This window comes from Erythrolamprus reginae, chromosome 4 (genome assembly GCF_031021105.1).
Source record: "Erythrolamprus reginae isolate rEryReg1 chromosome 4, rEryReg1.hap1, whole genome shotgun sequence".
NCBI classification, from domain to species: Eukaryota; Metazoa; Chordata; class Lepidosauria; order Squamata; family Dipsadidae; genus Erythrolamprus; species Erythrolamprus reginae.
This window is the reverse complement of record NC_091953.1, coordinates 84,729,374-84,754,526: the sequence shown is the minus strand read 5'-3', so window position 1 is coordinate 84,754,526 and position 25,153 is coordinate 84,729,374. Positions and strand designations below refer to the sequence as shown.

General features: G+C 40.8%; 1 protein-coding gene across 5 annotated transcripts in view; it reads left to right on the top strand.

Annotated features, from left to right (window-relative positions):
• FRMPD4 (FERM and PDZ domain containing 4) overlaps positions 1 to 25,153 on the top strand; it is a 295,945-nt gene that overhangs the window by 52,581 nt on the left and 218,211 nt on the right. Inside the window, exon 3 of one of the 5 annotated variants that reach the window (XM_070750808.1) lies at positions 10,595 to 10,677. The exons of 3 other annotated variants lie outside the window; for them this stretch is intronic. In XM_070750808.1, coding sequence (XP_070606909.1) covers positions 10,670 to 10,677 — 8 coding nt within the window. In that variant the 5' untranslated portion in view covers positions 10,595 to 10,669. Of the gene's footprint in view, positions 1 to 10,594; positions 10,678 to 12,452; positions 12,538 to 25,153 lie in introns of those variants that run through there. One more of the 5 variants, XM_070750809.1, reaches the window with a different exon arrangement.

The following is a 25,153-nucleotide window of genomic DNA, read 5'->3' as shown; positions in this document are numbered from 1 at the left end:
TATCATGACCTGGCCATTGAAACTATGTGGCTATGGATGAAACATGTAACAGTAATATCCATTGTCATTGGGGCACTTGGTACCATGTCCAAGAATTTCACAAAACACATCAAGAAATAGCAGCTTCCTGCAATAACATCAGCAGAACTTCAAAAAACTGTGCTACTTGGAACATCATATATTTTAAGAAGATACTTGGTTGATAACTAGGGGCCTGGCAGCAACCCATATCAACCCATATCAGTGGTATTTGTGACACTTTTTAAAATGTTCAGTTGACTGAGTTTCATATTTAATGAATAAAAAAGAATAATAGCAATAGCAATAGCAATAGCAACAATGACAATAATAATAATAATAATAATAATAATAATAATAATAATAATAATAATAATAATAATAATGAATTGTATGTCTCTTTTCCTAAAGAAAAATGTAAAGGATATTAGGTGCTAAAAATGAAATGCAGCAGATGCTGTAAGAAAAAGAGAGGAAGATTCTAGAAAAGCCTATCCTAAAGATTCCAGTGCTCCCTAATAGAAATTGAGATATGGAAACCAAAAATATTTATACCAAATGGCAGTGTGAGCATATAAGCTGGCCATTTTTATAGATGGAATAATAGGAATGCTTCAACCATAGTTTAACCACGCGAAACAAGCAATGGTTTCATTCACAGAGAACAATAGATACAAATCATATTTAGAAATCATTGCGCTTTATATCAGGCCAAATTCAACAAACCACAGTATAGGCTAGCTGTAGTAGAGAGCTAGCCTTGAAGAAGGTATTTCTAGATACCTAGATAAGAAAGCAATTTAGCGGTAGAGGTAATTTTTCATAGATAAAAATAGAAAATATCACTTAGTGTATTTCTCCTGCACTCCTTGTGAACAGGTTGCTTTTAAAGTAATTTTAATGTCATAACAGATACATTTTCAGAACCAAATTATGTTTTGTTATAGCAGAATCTGTGCTATGATTCATATTGACTGCATTATTACAGTTATGCTTAATGACATAACTGCACATCTCTAAAACACTTTGCATCATTTTTGAGGCCTCCTCCAAGATGTTTACTGATGTTCTGGCTACTGGATATGCTGGAGAAGATCTCATAAGCAATGCTACCAAAGCAACTTTCATTGCTTTTGAAAACAGGAGGCTGTGATGCTTTGAGATGTATCTTGGAATTATATTTTATTGAAATATTGTGAAGTGAAGTACCATTGACTATAAAATGTTGCATAGTCATTGTTCCAAATACACTGTATATCAATAGAAATATTGGTTTGGTAGTTTCCAACTTATTCTTAATATTATGTTGAACATGTCAGGTCCTTATTAGGCTATTTTGATAAGAGCAGAACGGCCTCTTGGCCAGATCAGCATAAGGTTCAGCCAGAAGTAATCTTTAAATCAAATCTCTCATAGCAGTCATAACTTTTATAACTAGGCAAGCAGGCCCTGAACAATTGCAATTTCATTTATTTAAAAAAACATTTTGTCATTCTTCAATTGAATATTGGAATCTATTTTGTTTTCCTCAGCGACTTTGTTTGAATTAATTCCTATTTATATGTATAAATGATGTTAGTTAATTTTTAATATCAGATTTTAACTAGCGTATTTTTCAGAGTATAAGATGCACATTTTTACCCCCAACAAGAAGGTGAAAAGTTGGGTGCATCTTATACACTGAATGTAGCCCATCTAGCCACCCCCATCCTTTGGCCTCTGCCTCCCAGCCATTTACTTCCTTGCAGCAAACAGCACAATATCAGCTTCCCGACCCTCAGCTGAGTGAGGCAGGCCAGCTGGCCACCTGCTAAAATGAAAGTGAAACTAAAGCTGCAAGGAGAGAAATTGGGAGGAAGAGGCAGAATTTTAAGGTAAGTCAATAACTATAAATGTCTGCAGAATGTTTAAATTATTAGACTTATTTTTTTAAAGACTGTTTTATTATTGTTCTAGACCAGTGATTTTCAACCTTTTTTGAGCAGCGGCACATTTTTTACATTTACAAAACCATGGGGCACATGGGGGGGGGAGCTAAAAAAAGTTTGGACAAAAAAATTATGTCTTCCTCCCTTTCGCTCTATTTCTCTCTCCCTCTTTTCTCTCTCTCTCTCCATCCCTCTTTCTTTCTTTCTCTCTTCCTTCTTTCCTCTTTCCTGCTCTCTCTCCCTCCCTAGTTCCCTCTATGTCTTTCTCTCTCTCTTGCTTTCTCTCTCTTGTTCTCTTTCTCTCTCTTTCTTTCTTTCTTTCTCTTTCTTTCTCTCTCTCTTGCTTTTTTTCTTTCTCTCTCTCTTGTTTTCTTTCTCTCTCTCTTGCTCTTTCTTTCTCTTGTTTTCTTTCTCTCTCTGAGCTTCGCGGCACACCTGACCATGTCTCGCGGCACACTAGTGTGCCACGGCACACTGGTTGAAAAACACTGTTCTAGACAACTCAACAAAATGAAGAAGCTTTTTAAAATAAATGCTTGATATGAAGAGGCCCAGTGATATTGTATCTTCTCTTAAATAGCAGAGAATAATCTATATTTCCAGAAAGTTAATTTTAACAGCTCTGCACATGTATAGTCTGAAATGCAATAGTGTCCTGTTTAGTATTAATATAAATCAGTTGAGTTAAATTCTGACTTAGTCATGTTTGGAGTAGATCTAATTAAATAATTGGGAGGAGTTGGTGTGATTACATTTAAGAAAACTTTCTGGCATTAATACACTGTCATAATGTACATTTCTTCAATTCTTTGCTATTTCTATGGATCATGCACAGAAATACCCCGAAAAATGGTGTATATCATATACAGTGATCCCTCGAGTTTCGCGATCTCGATCTTCGCTAAACGCTATATCGCAATTTTTCCACCCGATGACGTCAATCTCTTCCTTCCTTTCTCATCTTTCTTTCTCTCTCTCTTTCTCTATCTTGCTTCTTCCTCTCTCACACTCTCTTCCTCCCTCTCTCATCTCTTTCTTTCCTTCTCTCTCTTTCTCTATCTCTCCCCCTCTTGCTGGCGGGCGGCGGGCGGGCGAGCGGGGGCATCAGCGAGGAGCTGGGGTTTCCCCTTTGCGTGGGCGGCTGGGAAACCCCGATCTTCGTCTGCTCGCTGCTGCTGCGCCGAGCAGATCAGCTGCTGGGCGGCCGAAGGAACCTTCCCTGGGTCTTCCCGGCCGCCCACGCAAAGGGGAAACCCCGGCTCCTCGCTGATGCCTGCCACTCGCCCACCCGCCAGCAAGAGGGGGAAGACCCAGGGAAGGTTCCTTCGGCCGCCCAGCAGCTGATCTGCTCGGTAGCGCAGCAGCAGCGAGGAGCCGAATCGGGTTTCCCCTTTGCGTGGGTGGCGGGGAACGCAAACTCCACCATCTACGCATGCGCGGCCATAGAAAAAAGGGTGCGCATGCGCAGATGGTGTTTTTACTTCCGCAACCCTACATCCCGAAAAATCGATTATCGCGAGGGGTCTTGGAACGGAACCCTCGCGATAATAGAGGGATCACTGTATGCTATTTCCTGTTTGGCAAATTGTTGGGAGGCAGAGGCCTTTTCCCCTTGTTTTCCTCTCCCACTATACTCTGGTGCATCTTATACTCCAAAAAAATGGTATATTTGCCTCTATTCTAAATTTTTATATTTTTCCTTTTTATGTTTTTAACATTTTATTTGTGCATAACTAGAGTTCCTCTGTAAGGGAGATGGATGGTTTCTAAATGTGATAAATAAAATTATGCTATGGGCAGTGCTGTTTTGACATAATTCGAGATCACCACCTTATTTTTTTCAAATTTTCCCATATTTGTTTCTCTACACTGTTCTCTTAGGTTCCATAAAACATATTTAAACATGAATAACTTTCCAAGGTAAGTTAGAGCATAAAAGATAGTTGTGGATATGTTTTTTGTGTTTTTTTCAATTATACTTGTGGGAAATGTAGCCCATTTATAAAGCTTAAAAGGAAACCTACATAAATTGACACATCTTAAAAAAATATTTCAAGTTCAAGAGAAAATAAAATAAAAGGACTAATGTTTCAGAGCCCCCCCCCACCCCCAAACGGTCTAGTTTTAGATTAAAATGCCAATTGGGAACATGCATCAAATTTATTCCCAAATCTTTGTAAAATTGCTGCCATTTGACCATCTGGCTTCTATAGCTGTGTAATTGACTAATTAATAACCAGTCATTGTGGAGGTGTTGCTCACTCAGAGTAATATTTTCTGGTTCTTTTCCAAACTAATGACTGGATTTTGGAAAGCTCTCCCACTTCTTTCTGCTCCTATTGCTAAGGATACTTTGGCTATTGTGGAATATGGAGAGAGGAAGAAGGTGGAAGTGATTCATCTCTGTTCTGAATATTTCTGTGTAATGTTCAAAATGAAAATATCTCGTTTCAAAAACATGCAGCAGATAAACAGATATATTAGGAAATAAATAAAATTAACAAATTACTATTACCATAAATGCACCAGTTTCTTAAATGCTTTCTAAGTGAAAAATAGAATTAGAAATACAGTGGTACCTCTACTTGTGAACGCCTCTACTGACGAACTTTTTGAGATACGAACCCGGTGTTTAAGACTTATTTGCCTCTTCTTAAGAACCATTTTCACCTTACGAACCCAAGCCCAGGTGCATGCGCTCATGTACTGCACGTGCGCTCTCTTACTGCTGCAGGAATTATTTAATTCTTAGGTCCTTGGTTAGAACTTAAATTATTAAATTACCATCAGTCTTAGATTGACTGTAGATTACTCATACATAATAAATAATTTAAAAAATTGCTATCCCTGCCCAGCTCAGCACTCTCAAGCATTCCTACACTACCAGTAGCTTTCAGAAAATTTTCACAAAGCTAATCAAGTAATGGGAAAATACTGAAATAATTATTCCTAACCTACTTAGAGCTATAATTATCAATATCTGCAATTCTGGCTGGTACATAGATATTTTGGATATTGATTCTGAGTCAAGTTCTCTCTAAACGTGGATTAGCTACAATGTACTCAGAACTCTTGGTTTGTTTCATCTTTTTCATCTTCAGATCTAATGAGTGTAAGAGATGACTGCCAGATCACTTTAGGTTAAGAAATATATTCTATTATATCCTGATTCCACAAAATAAAGTTTATCTATCAGAACTAGTTATGTATTTATCTAATTTATTTATAGATCCTCCCATATCCTCCCATACCCAGTGACTTTGGGAGACATAAAGAACTAAATACCTCAAATAATTATTAACAAATATTAAAAACATTATTAACAAAATAATAGATGGAGGGATGCTAATAATAGTAGCACCACCTCACTATTCATCCAGGCCCACTGGTATAACTAAATCTTCAGAAGCTTAGTAGCAATGAGGCCATCCTCACTTTGAGGTGAGGTAGGAGATTCCACACACACTGTAGGGCCACAGCAAAAAAGGCCATCATCTAAGACCACCAAATGTAGCTTCCTACATGACAGAACCATAACATACCCATTCTGTGTGATCTGGTAGGATTGGCAGATGAAATTGGGAAAGGTGGTCCTTCACACAACCTTATTCCGTGCCATATTTTATATATTTTATTCATTTTAAGATTTAAACTCGGGATGAGGTATGGTATACTGGATCATTTTCAGGTGGCTGGTTGGCCTCCCCCCCCCTTTTTTTTGGTCAAGTACGTATGGGTGATATACAGAGATATAATAATATTTATATACATGATACTATTAGGACAGGACAGAAAGCACTCTGGTGCACTTATGCACTTATGAACACTACATTCTGGAGATCACTTAAACAGTCTAAAAATAAACCACAGAATATGATACAATAGTTATTCTTAGCAATGCAACTGAGATTCAGGATCAATCTATAAAAAGGAAACTGTAGAAAATGATAGAATAGTTATTGTGAGTCATTTGTCAGCCTTCAGGTCAAGTAAAAGCTAGTGTGGTTGCCACACTATAACTGTTATAAATGTGATAGTAAACATTGCATTAATACTATGCAGTTTGTTGACAGAAATTTAATTTAGGTGATTAAGTATATAGTTTTATGGTGTAATGCAGTGGCCCTCAATCTTTTGGGCTGCATAGAGCAGTGGTGGGGGAGGGGATGGGTTTGAATGCTCAACCTAAATCTGCAAATGCACAAATGAAGCTTTGTGCACTCACCCACCCCTTACAAGGCCCACTTCCAAGGGGCTGTAAACTGATACTACTCAGCGGCCCAGGGATTGGGACTCCGGGTCTAATAGATAGCTAATGTGATGAAAAATACTGCAGGTTCTGTGGAAGACCACCTGGATAAATCAGAAGGCTATTGGAGGAATATTCTGATGGTGGATAAGAACAAAATAGAACTTCTGGTTGATGTCATGGTGGGATTGGACATGTGGGGCGGCTCTCCACGCTCCTGTGCTAAGTTCTCTCCATCGATGGTCTCTGAAAAGAGCTAAAGCCACCCTGTAGGGGCAGTGAAGCAAAGAAGGGAACCCTGTGAGGTCGCAGAGGCTCACAGCTCTCCTCTCAGACCAGAGTTCTTTTTCTCTCTTAGCCATGGTGAGGAGAAGAGGCATCCTAAAGATGCTGAAACAGTGACTGGAACTGGGGAAGAGGATTCCTTTTTGCTTAACACCTAACCTCAAGGAATAATTTAGAACTATTAGCTCAGAACTATTTATTAAAGCAGCGATTAAGCATTCTGAGAAAAATACCAGACCGGAGGGGAAAGGTGCAGAGAGAGAAAAACAATAAATCTTTAAAAATACAGAAAATTGGACTCTTAAACTGGGTAATTGGAAGGCATTTTAAAATGCTGAAATTATCAATGTAAAAAAATTATTCTGTCTTTACAGTTGAACTACAATTAAAATTATGATTGAAAGGCTAAAATTAAATTGCCTAGTGACAACAATGACGTTTAAGTTGAGAGCGTCACCTGCTGATGAAAGAAAAATATACAAGTCTGGGAATACAGTGATACCTTGTCTTACGAACTCCTCGTCATGCGAATGTTTCGAGATACAAACCCGGGGTTTGAGATTTTTTTGCCTCTTCTTACAAACTTTTTTCACCTTACGAACCTGCCGCCGCCACTGGGATGCCCCGCCTCCAGACTTCCGTTGCAAGCAAAGTGCCCATTTTGGCGATCCTGGGATTCCCTTGAAGCTCCCCTCCATGGGAAACCCCACCTCCAGACTTCCACATTTTTGTGATGCTGTAGGGGAATCCCAGGATCGCAAAAACAGGGGCTTCGCTGGTAACGGAAGTTCGGAGGTGGGGTTTCGAGGACTTCTGTGTTTTTGCGATGCTGCATCTGCTGGCTGGGGAATTCTGGGAGTTGAAGTCCAGATATCTTCAAGTTGCCAAGGTTGGGAAACACTGACCTATGGGATACAAAGAACTGTGATGAGTGTACTCCTTGAAGGGCAACTTTATGTCTGAATAAATGGTTCTTGGGCAAAAGTAGGATTTTAAAAAACAAAATAAGATGCTTCATAATGAAGAAATTAGTAGACTCAATAGAGAAAGGATTTAAGGAGATTATGGGAAAAATGGAAAATACTATAGAAGAGATAATGAGTAAAGAGATAACAGAAGAAATGGAGCAAAAGATTGAACCGAAGAACCAGCGAATAAAAGAAGAAGACGAGATAATAATTAAAATGACAGTGATTGATGGATTAAATTAGTGGAAAATATTTTAAGAGAGTTTAAAAGAAAATTGGAGATTCTTGAAGATACTTGAAGATATTTGATGATATTTTGAAAGGGAGATAGCGGCCTGGATAGATATTTTGGGAGCTAGGCTAGAGTAGAGACGGGAAAAATATTTAAAAAATCCATAACAATCAAATATTGAAGTAGACAAGAGATGATGGAGAGGGGTGGCATATAAATCCAATTAACTAATGAAAATGAATAATGATGGACAGAAAGGAAAGAATTTCTCTTTTTTGTTGTTCTGATTTGCTTTTCTCTTCTTTCTTTCCCCTTTTTCTTAGAATGGTGACATGATTAGGTAGGATAGAAAGAAAACATCTTTTAATTAAAAATAGAAATAAGAGAAAGAGAGGATATTAGTGTACACATTTTTACTACTAATAAAATAAAAGCAATAACGAGGGAGGTTTAGAAATTGAATGGTAATAATTTAATATAATTAATAATTATAATAAATAATAATTATAAATAATAATAATTTAGTATAATTTAATATAAATGTATATTATTATAAATATATAAGTTGGTTGAATGTAATAACTGTGATCAAGTTTACTAGTTCTATTTGTATTGGAATGTATGACACCCAGGTACCATACTGCTCACGCATTAATATGTATATGTAAACTAAAATAAAAAACATGGGGGGGGGAGAATAAAACAGGACTTTTTGACTTGAAGGAAGGGTGTTATGTTTGGCAAGGGCAAACTGTGCATTTCAGTATAAAAACCTTATCTCATCTGTGAAACATGGTAGTAGTAGTAGTTTCATGCTTTACTTCCTCTGGACCACTGATGGAATTCTGAATTGTACCAGCAAATTGTACAGAAAAACAGTTGTATGGCCAACAATGGTTAAAGACCAAACAGTGGTTAAAGAAGAAAAATGGTTAATGTTTTGGAATGCAAAACGAAAGTCTTAACCTTAAAGTCCTATTCATATTTTGAAAATTACTTGCAGAGAAGACTTAATTAGGTTCCTAAGGAAGAAGTTTCAAGTGAGTTTCCTCAACTTTTCTCATAGAACAAGCATACTTAAATAAGAGCCAGTTTGGAGTATAGCTTAAGGTTTGGCTTATAAACCAGGAGACACTGAATTCTAGTCATAATTTAGGCATGGAAGCTGGCTGATTGGGCCAGTCACTATCTCTCAGCCCAATCTACTTCACATGCTTTTTCTTGGGGAGAAAATAAATAAAAAGGAGTACAGTCATACCTCGTCTTACGAACCTAATTGGTTCCAGGGGGAGGTTCGTAAGACGAAAGGTTCGTAAGACGAAACATTGTTTCCCATAGGAAACAATGTAAAGTCAATTAATCCGTGCAACAAAAAAAAAACCCACAAAAAAAACCGCTGCCGCCCGACTGTCACCTTTTAAAACAGCCTGGGGCCTTCTCAGCGACCTCCCGAACGCCGAAGCCAAACCCGAACTTCCGGGTTCGGCGTTCGGGAGGCCGCCGAGAAGCCCCCAGGCTGTTTTAAAAGGTGACAGCCGGACGGCAGGGCTTCCCAGCAGTCGCGGAAGTTCGGGTTTGGCGTTTGGCTTCGGGAAGCTGCTGGGAAGCCACCCGGCTGTTTTAAAAGGTCACAGCCGGGCTGGGGGGCTTCCCAGCAACCTCCCGAACCCCGAACTTTTGCCGAACTTCCGCGTTCGGCGTTTGGAGACTGCTGGGAAGCCGCGCGGCTGTTTTAAAAGGTGACAGCCAGGCTGGGGGGCTTCCCAGCATCCTCCCGAACCCCGAACCCGGAAGTTCAGCAAAAGTTCGGGGTTCGGGAGGTTGCTGGGAAGGCCCCCAGCCCGGCTGTCACCTTTTAAAACATTATTTCATCGACGGGACGCGGAGAAGGCCAACTCTGTGGGACCTAATTGGTCGCTGGGATTTATTACAGTGAGCAATCAGAGTCTCAACTGAACTGCTTATGAAACTTTCCATGAGCCCTCTGAAAACTGATAAGAACTATTAGGAACTGGTATGAATCTAATAGGGCTTCCCCTGATATATAGACATTTGTAACACAGAGTTCCATAGCAATCCAAGAATGATTTTACTCATGGCAAGGGGGAAAGTCTAATGCCCACTACTTTCAGATCCCATTGTATCATATTATATTTATTCTGTCCAAACAATTTCAATTAAATTAGTGATAATCTTTCTTAAAGTGGTATTTTGGTGTAGATGTTACCCCCTTCCATACATATATTTTGAAAGTCACTTTTCAAAATTACAAGGAGCTTTTATCTTTGCAACATTTAAAGTCAGAAAAAATACAAAATATATATGAAACAAGTTGAAAACTGAGCCATCTGCTATGAGCAGATGTGAGGTTTTGTTTAAAAAAGAATTAAAACTTCAAGAGACTGCTTCTTTGATTATGTAAGTAAACAAGAAAAATCACCTGGAATGTCATTGCTAATGCTGTTTGGAATCTGTTGTTGTATAATGATTTTGGTGCTTTTGTTCATGGAACAAAACACTGTTCTGCAGAAGGTCAGAATTTAAAAACAAAACACCACACAATTATGCTCTAAGCAAAAATAATTGATTAGGTAGATGGATGCTAGCATCCTGATGGTTTTTCCATGATGTTGTATATGTGTTTGCCCAAAGGCAAGTTGAGGATTAGACATTGATTTTCTATTTTCATTTCAAAACATTGTAAGGTAACATTACTTCTCCATGCCATTCCAGTTGATAGAAGAAACAGAGGAAAATAGTTGTAAGGTTAGATCAGTATGAAGTTTTAGCAAATGTAGTGCAGACATTGGAGGAATGAAGATGTAACCTAGGAATGACAATATTGAAGCAGAAATAAAACCCATTGGAACAGTGCAAGAAAGAATAATAATCAGGTTGTTGGCTTGCTGTTTAGGCTATGTCATTGTTGTGACCTGGAATTTAAAGGGAATGTCTTGATGAATCAGATCATGAATTCAACCCATCAATTATGTTCCTGTGAGTATACTTTTGGTTATCACAACATTGCTTCAACATAAGGAATTGGCTAGTTCAGTCTTGACCTTTACCGGACCAGTTAACATGTAAGAGAGGAAAATTATTTAAATGTTTTAAACCCTTGGTATGCATTCTACCGGTATCATGAAATTTATTTCAGACAATTTTCCTTCTACTGATGTATACATTTTAGCATTACTTATTATTAAGGTGGTGTAATACCTGTCCTCATTAATATTCTTTTGGTACAGAAATATTTAACACTCAGCATTTTACAGGGTGCTACAAACCATTAGAGAGGAAATAGCCTCAAACTGGTAGACATTTAAATGTTTGAGAGAAAACTATCTGTCTTAATTGTATCACAAACTCCCCTTATACACCAAAGCAGTGTTTCTCAAACTTGGCAAGTTTGTATACACTTCAACTTTTAAAATTACCCATTTTTCTAATCTCTGACATTCACAGATCTTAAAATTGCCACATTTGAGAAACACTATGTTAGAAATGTGGCATCCACATAATGCAAAGATAAAAATCGTGATGAACATGACAGATTTTTCAAGGCTTTACGTCAGTATTAAATATATTTCTTAGAAGACATGCAGGTTATGTGGTCATCAAGAGCAGAAAGAAATGGAAACCTTAAGCTGTGCTAGAACCTCTGTTTCTAGAATCCCCATCCAGCCTGACTGAAACAAGAAATATTAATTTGATGAAAGTTGCCGGAGAAAAAGAAGCTTCAAAGAAGATAATTTCTTTTAAGAAAATTTATTTTAGATTTGTTTTTAAAAGTACTGTACATGTTTTGAAAAGTTAACATTGGCTGACTGTAGCTTAAATGTCTTGAATTAAATATGACTTTTATAGAAAAATGTGCAAGAATGGTGGCAACCGACTTTCTGCATGCATATGACCAAATATGTCCAAATATAGTTTACAGGGCCATGGAACAAAATGTTTGCTATAACCCAGGACTACCTGTCTGTATCAGGGTTTTTATTTTTTACATCAATTGGAATTGAATGTAGAGTTGAATCATTTCCTGTTGAGATGCAACATATTAACCTAGTTGCTTACAGTACTTAATTACTTCCTTCCTTTCCATTTATCAATATCTTCTGCTTCATTTTATTGATAGATATCTTCTAATTACTTCTTTCTTATTCACATCTTCTAAGATACTAACATATAGTAACAAGTGGGGTTTATAACCTTGGAACAGACTGTCAGTTTTAGGGCATTCAACAAAAGTAAATAGAGAAAAATGTTAGGTTAAGTTTGATTTGGTTTCATAAAGCAAAAGTTGTACAGTTCATACATTTTCACTTCCTGCTGGACATTTAAGTGAAGAAATTATGCATTCTATTATAGAAAGTATTGCAAAGTTTTAAAAAGTGGAATAAAAGGAAGTGATATAAACAGTAAAGGAGCAATCATTTTTATAAAAAATGAATGATATACAAAACAAGAAGAAACTGAAATATTTTGTTTTATATTTTAAAATGTTATAGATTCATGAGATACATTGCTGAGGAAATAATTATATAGAAAAGTTATTCATGCAATGAATCAGATGTAATTTTAATGCTTTTATGACTTTTATTACCACCATCAAATCTAAATAAAATATTGAGGCTAAGAATAGAAACTCTATAAAAGTAGGTTGATTTAAGTTGCTTATTTATTTTCAGTTATTTATTATATTTATATTCTACCTTTATTATTTTCATAAATAATCCAAAGCAGCAAACATTCATAAAACTCCTTTCTTCTCTATTTTCTCTGCAACAACAACAACCCTGTGAGATGGATTTGGCTGAGAAAGAGTGACTCCCCAAGCTGGTTTTCATGAAGAAGGCAAGACTTGAAGTTACACTCCTAGTTTCTAGGCTAGCATCTAATTTTTTAAAAAAAATCATAGGGGATATTCCTTTTTACCTCAGTTATTGATTTTATTGGAAAAAATGAATTTCCAAGGTAATATAATAGGTAATAAAAAGTCACCATGATAAATATGCTCTTGTATTTCAGTCTAATAACTCCCAAAATAATTTTGTTAGTACATTTCCATATATACTTAATCTACTTTTGATATACAGTATACAGGTTGTCCTTGACTTACAACAGTTCCTTTAGTGATTTGTTTAAAGTTACAGCATCATTGAAAAAAGTGACTTATGACCATTTCCCACACTTATGAATGTTGTAGTGTCCCCGAGGTGATGTGATCAAACTTTGGACACCTGGCAACTGGTTCATATTTATGATGGTTGCAGTGTCCTGGGGTCTTGTGATTACCTTTTACAACCTTCTGACAAGCAAAATCAAAGGGGAAGTCAGATTCACTTAACAAGTGTTCCATTAACTTAGCAACTGCAGTGATTCACTGAAAAACTGGGGTAAGAAATGCCATAAAGTGGGATAAAATTCACTTAACAAATGACCCACTTAACATGAGAATTTTGGGGCTCAATTGTGATCATATGTTGAGAACCTATACTGATGCTTTTTAAAACATACTTCATCATTATTGCCACCATGTTGTATAATTTTAGTATTTGCGGAATAAATAATGATAAAGTGAATCTATCAAATATTTCTTCCATAGTTTTAAATTCATGAATATTGTATTCTTTAACTCAGCACCTTAGAGAATTTTGCAAAGGACTTTTGGGAAGCAGAAAGAGACATTTATCATTTAGTAATTTTCTAAAAAAATCTACATTCCATAGGTTTAGGATTAGATAACTTAAATTTTATTTGTAAAAAAGCTTGAGTTTTCACATAGCCTAATGAAGAATGAAAGGAGAGAAAGGAAACATGCAGGCTGGAATCTTAGTCCAAACAGGTGCAAAGTTCAAATTATGTTAATAGATGGTGCTGTTAAAATTATTTACACACGGAACAGTTTTCTGATTTCACTATTTCAGATAGCATTAACATAACATGCACTGGAATAAATTTATTCTGTTGTTTAATTTTGGTAACAGTGTATGAAATTTGTGAATCCTGTATTTCTCACCACTGCATTTTGAATTTTAATTCATAATCCACACATTTACATTGTTTTTCTGTATTTGTCTTCAGAGAGGGGCATCATACAAATCCAATAAATAAATAAATAATTTTGTTTTAGCCAGGGTACATCCAAGAGCTAATAGAACTTTATTGTACTAAGCATTATGTCATTTATTGCTGTCGCATGTTGTGGGTTTTGCTTGGCCATGATTTTATTCTTCTACTTGTTTAAGAAGGAGTAGAAAGATGTGATGTTAATAATGGGGGTGATGGTGAGAAGCAGAGGAAGTGATGTGCCGGTGCCTGGAGGTTGTTGGGGTCTGGATGGGTGTCAACAAGCTCAAACTCAATCCAGACAAGACGGAGTGGCTGTGGGTTTTGCCTCCCAAGGACAATTCCATCTGTTCGTCCATTACCCTGGGGGGGGGGAGAATTATTGACCCCCTCAGAGAGGGTTCGCAAGTTGGGCGTCCTCCTCGATCCACAGCTAACATTGGAACATCATCTTTCGGCTATGGCGAGGAGGGCGTTTGCCCAGGTTCACCTGGTGCACCAGTTGCGGCCCTACTTGGACAGGGAGCCATTGCTCACAGTCGCTCATGCCCTCATCACCTCGAGGTTCGATTACTGCAACGCTCTCTACATGGGGCTACCTTTGAAAAGTGTACGGAAACTTCAGACCATGCAGAATGCGGCCGCGAGAGCTATCGTGGGGCTTCCCAGATTTGGCCACGTTTCTACAACACTCCATGGTCTGCACTGGCTGCCGATCAGTTTCCGGTCACAATTCAAAGTGTTGGTAATGACCTTTAAAGCCCTACATGGCATTGGACCAGAATATCTCCGGAACCGCCTTCTACTGCACGAATTCCAGCGGCCGATAAGGTCCCACAGAGTTGGCCTTCTCCAGGTTCCATCGACCAAACAATGTCGTTTGGCGGGCCCCAGGGGAAGAGCCTTCTCTGTGGTGGTCCCGGTCCTGTGGAACCAACTCCCCCCGGAGATTAGAACGGCCCCCACCCTCCTTGTCTTTCGCAAGTTACTCAAGACCCACCTGTATCGCCAGGCATGGGGGGTACTAAGACATCTCCCCCAGGCTTTTTATATTTCATGTTTGGTATGTGCTGTATGGTTTTTAATTGTTGGAGTTTTTATATATTTTTTATTATTAGATTTATCCCATTGTTACACTGTTTGTTATTACTGTTGTGAGCCGCCCCGAGTCTTCAGAGAGGGGCGGCATACAAATTTAATAATAATAATAATAATAATAATAATAATAATAATAATAATAATAATAATTTTTATAATCAAAGTTAGTTGCTATATTTATTCAGTCATTTGGGGCCACAGTTACCCACACCTTGGTTTAATACCATCTTGCTTGCCTTTTGTTCTGTGTTGGGTTAGCTAGAAAAGCGAATTGGAAATTGCAATTAGTGTAAAATGTAGCAGTTTTAAGGAGACTGAATGTAAAGATTAACTACTGAAAACTAGTTGGCAGTTGCTTTTAAGGTACAATTTAAGCTATTAACAATTAAAAGAAGCTAAATGATTTAGAATCATCTTTCATGATTAGAATCATCAAGATCAGCAAGAAAAGCCCTTCTAAACTGCAAGTTGACGCAGGGTTGCTTATCTGTCACAAGAGATAAATTTTGGCTGCATTGCAATGTATTCCCTCAGGAATTGTGTTTGGTCCCAATATACTGGTGGTTGGAAAAATCTGTAAAAATGGACTTAAATTTACATCTTGAACTGTTAGTCCTATTATTAATTTTTATGCATGGTTCACATTTTGTGTTTTAATTTAAAGAGCTGCTAGCCTTCTTGTGTATTATTTCAAGTAGAAATCCAGTTAGTAAACAAACAATGTTGATTCAGTATCAGATCTTGGTGGTCAAAAGCAGCAAGGAGGAAGAGAAGATACCATTTGTGCACATAACTTTCCATAAAATCTCTTGACTGCTGTACATACCGAGTATGAGAAATATGCAGTAATGAGATGATTAAAAATGTATGAATAAATTAGTTTACAAATATTGTTTGATTGAAAATATTGTTTTTTTTAATTTCTGGATTTAATTTCAGCATATTCTTGATGTCTGAGCCTTCCAAGATAATGGTCATAAGTCTTTCAAAATAATGTTAATTAATTGGAATCATATTACTAGAATATCAAAACAATTGGGTTTTGTTAGTTTTATTACACCTGTTGTTGAGCTCTAACATTTATACATCTTCATATATAAAAGAGAGATTGACGACATCAGCAATTATTGTGGGCCCAATTGGCAAAAAAATTTTTCAAGACTGAGGCTTTCATCCTGCAGTTAGCCATTTTAGACAATGGCTAAAATGATCAGGATGACTTCATATATGTGAAATGGAATTAATAGTATAGTAGAATCCTAATAAATTTACCATCAGGTTATGTATGAAGATATATTTATTTCTATAGTCCCTGCCTCATGTTTTGAAATCAGAGTACATTTAGATACCAAGTATGAGAAAGTTGAAGTTTCTTGCTTATTTTATAGTGAATTGCAGAGGAGGATATTTCTTGTTTGCACCATTTTAAATGAAGTAAAAAAAGAGCTCTATAATAAAAACTTATTGAAGATTCAGAGCATATATTCCAATATTAGGCATTCTTCTCATATTTCACACAAATGCATTCTGGCCTCCTGAGAGGATAAAGAGTGCATTTGCCCTGGCTCATTCAAATTGAATGTTAGCAACAGAAGCATCTGGTGCAGAGAACAGCCTCAATGTTTATTTTTTCAAAAAGAAAGATTATGTTCTCAACCTCATACAGTGCCATTTATTGGATGAACGATTGGCAAGATTATATAATGTTGCATAGCATACGTCTAGACTAAATGAAGCCAAGTCTGTTTTACCAAGTTGTGTCAAATATTGTATTATCTATTTGTAGTGTTCTCTAATACTGTCTTGTTCTAGTAGATATAGAAGATGCAAAAGCTCTTCTATTTTTTTCCTTATTCTTTCTTTCTTTTCTTAACATTGTAACAGCACTGAAGTGATTATTAGTTCTATCTTTTCATTAGTTTAGTACTAAAATAAATGAAAGGGACTTGTTTATCGTCTCTAAATTAACTTTGTTTTAATAATGAACAAATTTGAAGGCCTATTTTTTTCTAAGTACAGTATACTTAGCTTTAAGTTCAAAGCAGACAACGACTGTTGTTGATCTCTCTCCCCCCCCCCCCATTACTGTATTTTATAGAATGCTTTGCTGAATTGAATCAGGTGTTTCTTTGGGGTTGGAATATCATTGTATCTTTACCAGTTATTTCAGAAGATAGGAAACAATATTTTATTAATACTTTCAGGTGTATCTCTTTTGTAAATTTACTTGACTTTATTGTGTTACAAATTAATAGTTTATTTTGCAGTGAATTTATTTATTTGATTGATTGATTGATTGATTGATTTCTATGCTGACCCTCTCCGAAGACTTGGGGTGACTTACAACATATAATAAAAAACAATAAAATACAATGACAAATCCAATTAATTAACTAAATAACTAAGCTAAAATCCCTAATATTTTAAAAATCAATTATACACATTCAGACCTCAGTCATATACAGTAATACCTCATGATACGAACTTAATTGGTGCAAGGAGGAGGTTCGTAAGACAAAAGGTTCGTAAGACGAAACATTGTTTCCCATAGGAAACAATGTAAAGTCAATTAATCCGTGCAACAACAACAAAAACCCGCAAAAAAACGCTGCCGCCCGGCTGTCACCTTTTAAAACAGCCTGGGGGCTTCGGCGTTGGGAGGCTGCTGAGAAGCCCCCCGGCTGTTTTAAAAGGTGACAGCCGGGCGGCGGGGCTTCTCAGCGAAAGTTCGGGTTTGGGAGGCTGCTTTGAGGAGGCGGGGAAGCCTCTTGCAGCAGCTGCCACAGCCGCCGGCTTCCCCGCCGCTCGCCTGCCGAGGATGCTGACCTGCTGCCTCGCGGGGAAGCCAGGCAAGAGCGATCTTCTGCCGGCCATGGGCGAGCGGCGGGGAGTCGCCCATGGCCGGCAGAAGATTGCTCTTGCCCGGCTTCCCCGCAAGGCAGCAGGTCAGCAAGAGCGATCTTCTGCCGGCCATGGGCGACTCCCCGCCACTCGCCCATGGCTGGCAGAAGATCGCTCTTGTCCGGCTTCCCCGCGAGGCATCAGGTCAGCATTCTGGACGGGCGGGCGGCGGGCGAGGATGGGGGAAGCCTCGTGGGGAAGCCGGGCAAGAGCGATCTTCTGCCGGCCATGGGCAAGCGGCGGGGAGTCGCCCATGGCCGGCAGAAGATCGCTCTTGCCCGGCTTCACCGTGAGGCATCAGGTCAGCAAGAGCGATCTTCTGTCGGCCATGGGTGACTCCCCGCCGCTCGCATTGGGGTGGGGGGGCTGTCAGGACACCCCCCACCCCAGCACTTTGCATCCCGCTGGCTAAGAGCAATCGGGCAGCAGCTTCTGCCGGACACGGGTAATGAGTGGGACAAAGAAGCGAGGAGAATCAGAAGGCTCCTTTGGTGGCTGGAGGCTGCCTGGCTTTGTGTTTTTGGCTGGGGGAGGAAGCAGTAGGACCTTCCTAACTCCCTCCCCCCCAGCCAAAACCCCAAAGCCTGTTTGCTGCCACACGATTTAGCCAGGACAGGAGCGAAGTGACGTGGAGGAATGGGGAGCTGAAACTGCCCGGTTTCAGCTTTCCATCCATCCACGTCACTTCGCCGCTAAATCGTGTGGCAGCAAACATGCTTTGGCGGTTTGGCTGGGGGGGAGGGAGTTAGGAAGGTCCTACTTCTCCCCCCCAGCCAAATCCCCAAAGCATGTTTGCTGCCACACGATTTAGCGGCGAAGGGACGTGAAGGGATGGAAAGCTGAAACAGCCCGGTTTCAGCTTTCCATCCATCCACGTCACTTCGCCGGTAAATCGTGTGGCAGCAAACATGCTTTGGGGGTTTGGCTGGGGGGGAGGGAGTTAGGAAGGTCCTACTTCTTCTCCCCCCCAGCCAAATCCCCAAAGCATGTTTGCTGCCACACGATTTAGCGGCGAAGGGACGTGAAGGGATGGAAAGCTGAAACAGCCCGGTTTCAGCTTTCCAGCCATCCACGTCATTTCGCCGCTAAATCGTGTGGCAGCAAACATGCTTTGGGGGTTTGGCTGGGGGGGGAGGGAGTTAGGAAGGTCCTACTTCTCCCCCCCAGCCAAAACCCCAAAGCATGTTTGCTGCCACACGATTTAGCGGCAAACTGACGTGAAGGGATGGAAAGCTGAAACCGCCCGGTTTCAGCTCCCCATTCCTCCATGTCACTTAGCTCCTGTCCTGGCTAAATCGTGTGACAGCAAACAGGCTTTGAGGTTTTGGCTGGGGGGGAGAAGTAGGACTTTCCAGCAGCCTCCGAACGCCGAACGCGGGAGTTCGGGTTTGTTCGGCTTCGGGAGGCTGCTGGAAAGCCGCCCGGCTGTTTTAAAAGGTGACCGCCGGGCTGGGGGGCTTCCCAGCAACCTCCCGAACCCCGGTTCGGGGGGGGTGCTGGCAAGCCCCCCAGGCCAGCTGCGACCTTTTAAAACAGCCGCGCCGCTTCCCATCTCTCCTGAGGCCGAACGCGGAAGTTCGGCTTTGCCGTTCGGCTTCAGGAGACAGATGGGAAGCGGCGTGGCTGTTTTAAAAGGTCGCAGCCGGCCTTGGGGGCTTCCCAGCACCCCCCCCGAACCCGGGTTCGGGGTTTGGGGGGGGCTGGTTCGTAACTCGAAAAAAGTTCGTAAGAAGAGGCAAAAATTTTCTGAACCCCGGGTTCGTATCACGAGTTGTTCATAAGACGAGGGGTTCGTATCTTGAGGTATCACTGTATAACATTCAGCTGACAACGTGTCAGCTGACAACGAATCAGTCAAAGTGACAGAGGCTCGTCTTAGTCCTGTTATGTGGGAGGAGTTTGACTTGGTAACACCTGATGAAGTGGACAAGGCCATTGGAGCTGTGAGTTCTGCCACCTGTTTGTTGGACCTCTGTCCCTCCTGGCTGGTCTGGGCTATCAGGGAGGTGACAAGGAGCTGAGTCCAGGATATTGTCAATGCTTCTTTGAGAGAGGGGTCCTTCCTGGCTCCCTACAAGGAGGCACTTGTGCGCCCCCTCCTCAAGAAGCCTTCCTGGACCTAGCTGTATTTAATAATTATTGTCTGGTCTCCAACCTCTCCTTTATGGGAAAGGCTGTCGGTGGTGTTGCTCTAGCTCCAACGATCCTTGGATGAAGCCAATTATCTAGGTCCTCAATAGTCAGGATTCAGGCCCAGCTACAGCATGGAAAATGCTTTGGTCACGCTGATGGATGATCTCTGGCGGGCCCAGGATAAGGGTTTGTCCTCTATCCTGGTGCTCCTTGACTTTTCAGTGGCTTTTGATACCATTGACCATGGTATCCTTCTGTACCGGCTGTAGGAGTTGGTAGTGGGAGGCACCAGTTTTTGGTGGTTCTCCTCCTACCTCTCTGGTCGGTCGCAGTCGGTGTTTATGGGCCAGATTACTTGTGGGACCACCTACTGCCGTATGAATCTCAGCAACCGGTTAGGTCCCACAGAGTTGGCCTCCAGGTCCCGTCAATCAGTCTTAAGACTTTTATGGAAGGCGAGGAAGATGGGGGCAGTGTGAATCTGGGGGGAGCTGATTCCAGAGGGGCGGGGTCGCCCACAGACAAGGCTCTTCCCCTAGGCCCCACAAAGCGACATTGTCTGGTTGACAGAACCTGCAGAAGGCCAACTCCGTGGGTTGCTGAGTTTTATATGGCAGAAGGTGGTCCCTCAAGTAATCTGGCCCGATGCCAAGTAGGTCATTACCAATACTTTGAATTGTGTCCAGAAACCAATTAAATTAAATTAAATCATTTTGTGCTTGGTGTGCAGCCAAGGTTGTTTGCCCTTGTGGATACCTCTTCTGAAAGTCCTGAAATTTCTTCAGCAGGGATTGGACATGGGACTTTTCCTGAGTTTGATTTGCAGGCAGGTGGTGGCCCTGTCTTTAGTCCTGTCCTGTGACCAAGTCCTGACTCAATTTCCTACGGTTCACCGATTTTTTTTTGTGTGTGTGTGTGAGCTTCCAACCTTCACCCTCCAGTGATTCACTGCTACCCGACCAGGGCGTTGAGGTCTCTGACGAGTCTTCCTTATGAACTGCTGAGGTCAGCTACTCTCAGGTATCTGTCGTACAAGATCGCATTCCTAGTGGCTATCACATCGGCTCGTTGGTTCTCCAAGCTCTCCACACTCCATTCAAAAGGACTTGTGCGTATTCCATTTGGACCAGGTTGTGCTCTGGTTAGACCCTTCTTTTCTACGAAAGTCAATTTTTCCTTTCACAGAAGCTCATCCTCCCCAATTTCTGCCCCAACCTGGCCCATCCATTGGAGAGACTATGGCACACACTGGATGTTTCCAGGGCCTTACGTATATGCATTGACAGGACGTGCCAGATCTGTAAGATGGAAGCACTTCTGGTGGTCTTCATGCCACAGTAATTGGGTATGAAGGTTTCCTCCATGACTATTGGCCATTGGATTTACTGTATTATTGCTAAGGCTTATGAGTTATCTGCGATGATGAGGTCGGCAGGGATCACAGCCCACTCTACATGTAGTGTGGTGACTTCCATAGCCTGGGCAACCCAGGTGCTCTTAGAAGAGGTGTGTCAGGTAGCTGTCTGCCTTCTCAGTTTATCTACTATTAAAAGATTGACTCATGTATTGGCGGATGCAGCCTTTGATTGGAAGGTTTTGCAAAAGGTCTACGAGGAGTCCCACTGAAATGGACTTGCACTATTCCCACCTAGGAGATGTTTGACTTTGGTATGTCCCATCCTGAATGCTAATTCCATCCACGATGGCTCTTACCTGGTACGTCTATTCTCATAGCATTCAGCTCCGCCAATGAGAGGTTGGTTCCTGGATATTCCTTGTTCATTGAACTGGCATCTTTCCCGTGCCAGATTGCTTCATGTGAGGTTTCCGTATTATTGATAGTTTCCAGGAAGTGGAACCTATTTGTTATTGACTGTATCCAGAAGGTAGGTACATCGAGTCTGCTTCGGATTTGTCAAAGCTGGGTCCTAGGAGTGTGGATCCTGCTAAAAGTAACAGCCACGGTCCTGATTCTGAGTAGATGAGGACAACTCATTCTGAATACTAGTTCTACCTTAAGAGAAGAGACGTATCAGGTAAGACCAATGCCCCTTTTCTCTCCCCATGCAGGAAGAGAGGAATGGGTCAGGCACAGGAGAGATTTTGTATAGCAATCACTTGTCTCTTTTTATTGCTCACAGAGTAATGAGATTGGAAAAGAAGAAATCATGAGAGAGGAAGCAAATACACAAAGGACAATATACCAGGCTGTTTGCATAATGCATTCTGGGCTACTGACATCATTCTATTTGTTGTTGATGTGTATTCCCCCTTGTATGCTTGTTTCCTCTCTTGTATATCTTTTTTCTCCAATGAATGTTAATACAAACATTGATTCCCTTCTTGTTAATTATACCAGCACCAGGGTGAGCATTTCCAAAAAAATGGGAGAATAGGAAAAAGGAAAGATCAGTCACAATCACATGATTTGAGGATATGAAATTAAAACCTTTTCAGATTATGGAAAATCTTTCATAGTTAATGAAAAAACATTGCAGAAAGTCTCTCATAGATGAACTGTTATTGAAAAAAGGAAAATAGTGCAAGTTATTAACTGCTTTTTATTTTGGTGTCATCTTTGAAACAATGCTTTGGGTGTTTCTGGAGGTCGAAATAGAAGTCAGTTTAATCTCTACTGCTTGTTTGAATTCTTTCTCACCTTTCTTTCAGTTGATCAAAAAACATTTCAGAAGTTTTGCTTCTTGTTTATTGACTATACCTTATGTACTGCAAACCTATAAAACTATAGTTTACAACATGTTAGCAATAGCACTTTTTTAACAGAGCCAGCATATTGAACCACTGACCTGCAGATCTAGCAGTCAACTTTAGTGGCCTGCAGTACTGCACCCTACTCACTGCGCCACCTCGGCTCATAGCTGAACTTGATTATGGATTGTTTCATGTAAGCTTATTTCAAACCTTATATTGTTGCAACACTCATATATACTAGACCTGGGCAAGGGGCGGCCCGCGGGCCGCATCAGGCCCACCCGCTGCCTGTAACTGGCCCGCCACTGGAGCCCTTCCAGCCCAGGCTCACCCAGTCACATGCCGGTCCTTGTGGCCGGATGGATGGGCTTTAACTCCTGGCGACCTGGGCTCCTCCTCCTCAGTTCCAGGCGAGCAACATTAATGAAGAGCCGGGCAGCCCCCCCTCCTGGCGCCCTTGCCCATTGAGGCCTCGGCCTGCAGGCAGAGAACAAAGCGGGGTGGTGGCTGGCATCACAAGCCACCATGGTCCAAATTGGCGCTCAGCCTGGCCCCACTTCCACAATAGCTGGTGATGGCGGGGAGCCTTTGTATCCTGATGCCCCTGAGGACCGGCGTGGCTGACTGGGAAAGGGCGGGAGGGGTGAGTGAGCAAGTGAGCCGGCAGTGGGTGGCAAAGGGAGTCGTTCAGTTGCGACCGCCGCACACATGGGCTGCTTCGCGCACCCCGCTGCCACTGCCCGTCTCCCCAGCCTCCTTTTGCACGCTCGCCGGCAGGCCAGCTTTTATGCTCATGCTGGCCACCCGCCTGCCGGGGGTTAAAGGAGCTGGGCAGGTTGTCCCCACTGGGCCCATCCCTTCCTTCCCCTCCCCGCCCGGCCAGGGGCAGCATGGCCTGGCCGTTTAACCCCTTTTCCAGTGCTCAGCTGCCCCGGGAGTGTGGCGCTGGTCCTCGCTGGGAGAAGTAGCCCGAATGGAGACCTAAGCCAGCCAGTCCGGCCTCGCCTCAGCAGCAGCGCCTCCAAGCCCGCATCTGAGCTGTGAGGGGAACCTGGGCTGAGGCAGAGATGGCACGGCCGAGCCGGTGCGTGGGTGGGAGCACTTCTTGGGCTAGGCTCCTCGGGCAAGACTCTCCGTGGGCCAGGAAGGCTCGCTCTCTTCCCCCCCACTCGCCGGCCCCAGTGGGACAGGCCGGAGGCTGTGAGGGCATCGGTGTCACCTGGGCCCCCTCAGTCCGCCGCCCCTGCCTTTTCCCGCCCAGGAGCCCCATAAGGGTGGCCTCATGTCGTGCTTTTGCAGAAGGCTTGGGGGAGTACTTCAGTCAGTTCGACAGGTGAAGGAGTGCCTGGTCATATTTGAGTTATTATATTAGTCCGGCCTCTAAAACCATTCCAATTTCTCATGCGGCAAAATTAATTGCCCACCCCTGATATATACCATAGTCACAAAATCTGTTAACTATAAAATTAACTTGAAAGCATACTGTTTCATTAGGTTCTATTTGAACTTGCTTTTGTATTTAACAAGTAGTTCTTGATTTACAATCACAATTGGAACTAGAATTTCCATTGCTAAGCAAGGCAGTTGTTAAGTGAGTTTTGCCTCATTTTATGCCCTCTTTTGCCATGATTGTTATGTGCAATTGATAAGAGAATCAATCTTATGGTCATTAATTGAATGCAGCTTCCCACATTGATTTTGATTTTACTTGTCAGAAGATAGCTGGGAAGGTACATATGACCATGGGGATACTATGATGGGCTTATGACTAAGGACTGGTTGTCAGTCACTTTTTCAGTCTTGTTGGACTAAAGGATGCTTGTAAAGGAAAATAAAATAAAATTTAAAATAAAATGCCCTATTCAGAATATCACTTGAAAAAAGAAATATATGTGCATTGAATCAAAACAGAGATAGAGATCAGGAGAAAACAAATTTCTAACTTTGGTATCTAAATTTTAAAAAAGCTAACAAATATAAAGCACACATACAGTTTTATAAGAAATTATCAAATTTGAACAAAGTATTTGTTTATGCAAAAACTTAACAACCATTTTATATTTATTATTTAAAATAATAAAAAAATATTACAAATAGATTAGAAACATTATTCATGTAGAGAACTGAAATTGGCAGCAATATGTATTCAAAACTGTCTTTGAATCTTTTAATTTACCCATAGACAATTATCTAAGCCTCATCTAAAGAATAAAATTAGAAGGAGATGATGATATTGCTATAAAAACAACAATTAATCATTGTGTTCTGTTCCATTTCCCAAGGATTCGGTGACAGATTAAATTTTAGATTATGATAATGGATAACGGGTGGGCAACAATTACTTTAGTGAAGCAACAAAGGTGACAGAGATAGAAAATGACACAGAACATTGAACTGTAAAAGGGGTTCCTTTGCAGATCAGAGTTAAATGTGTCAAGGCAACATTCACAACACAAATATAATGCTCTGCTCTAATTTTACCTTTTTCATGAATGTGATTGTTGAACCTGGTTTGCTGTCAATGCCTATAGTATATAATAGTATAATTACTTACTTA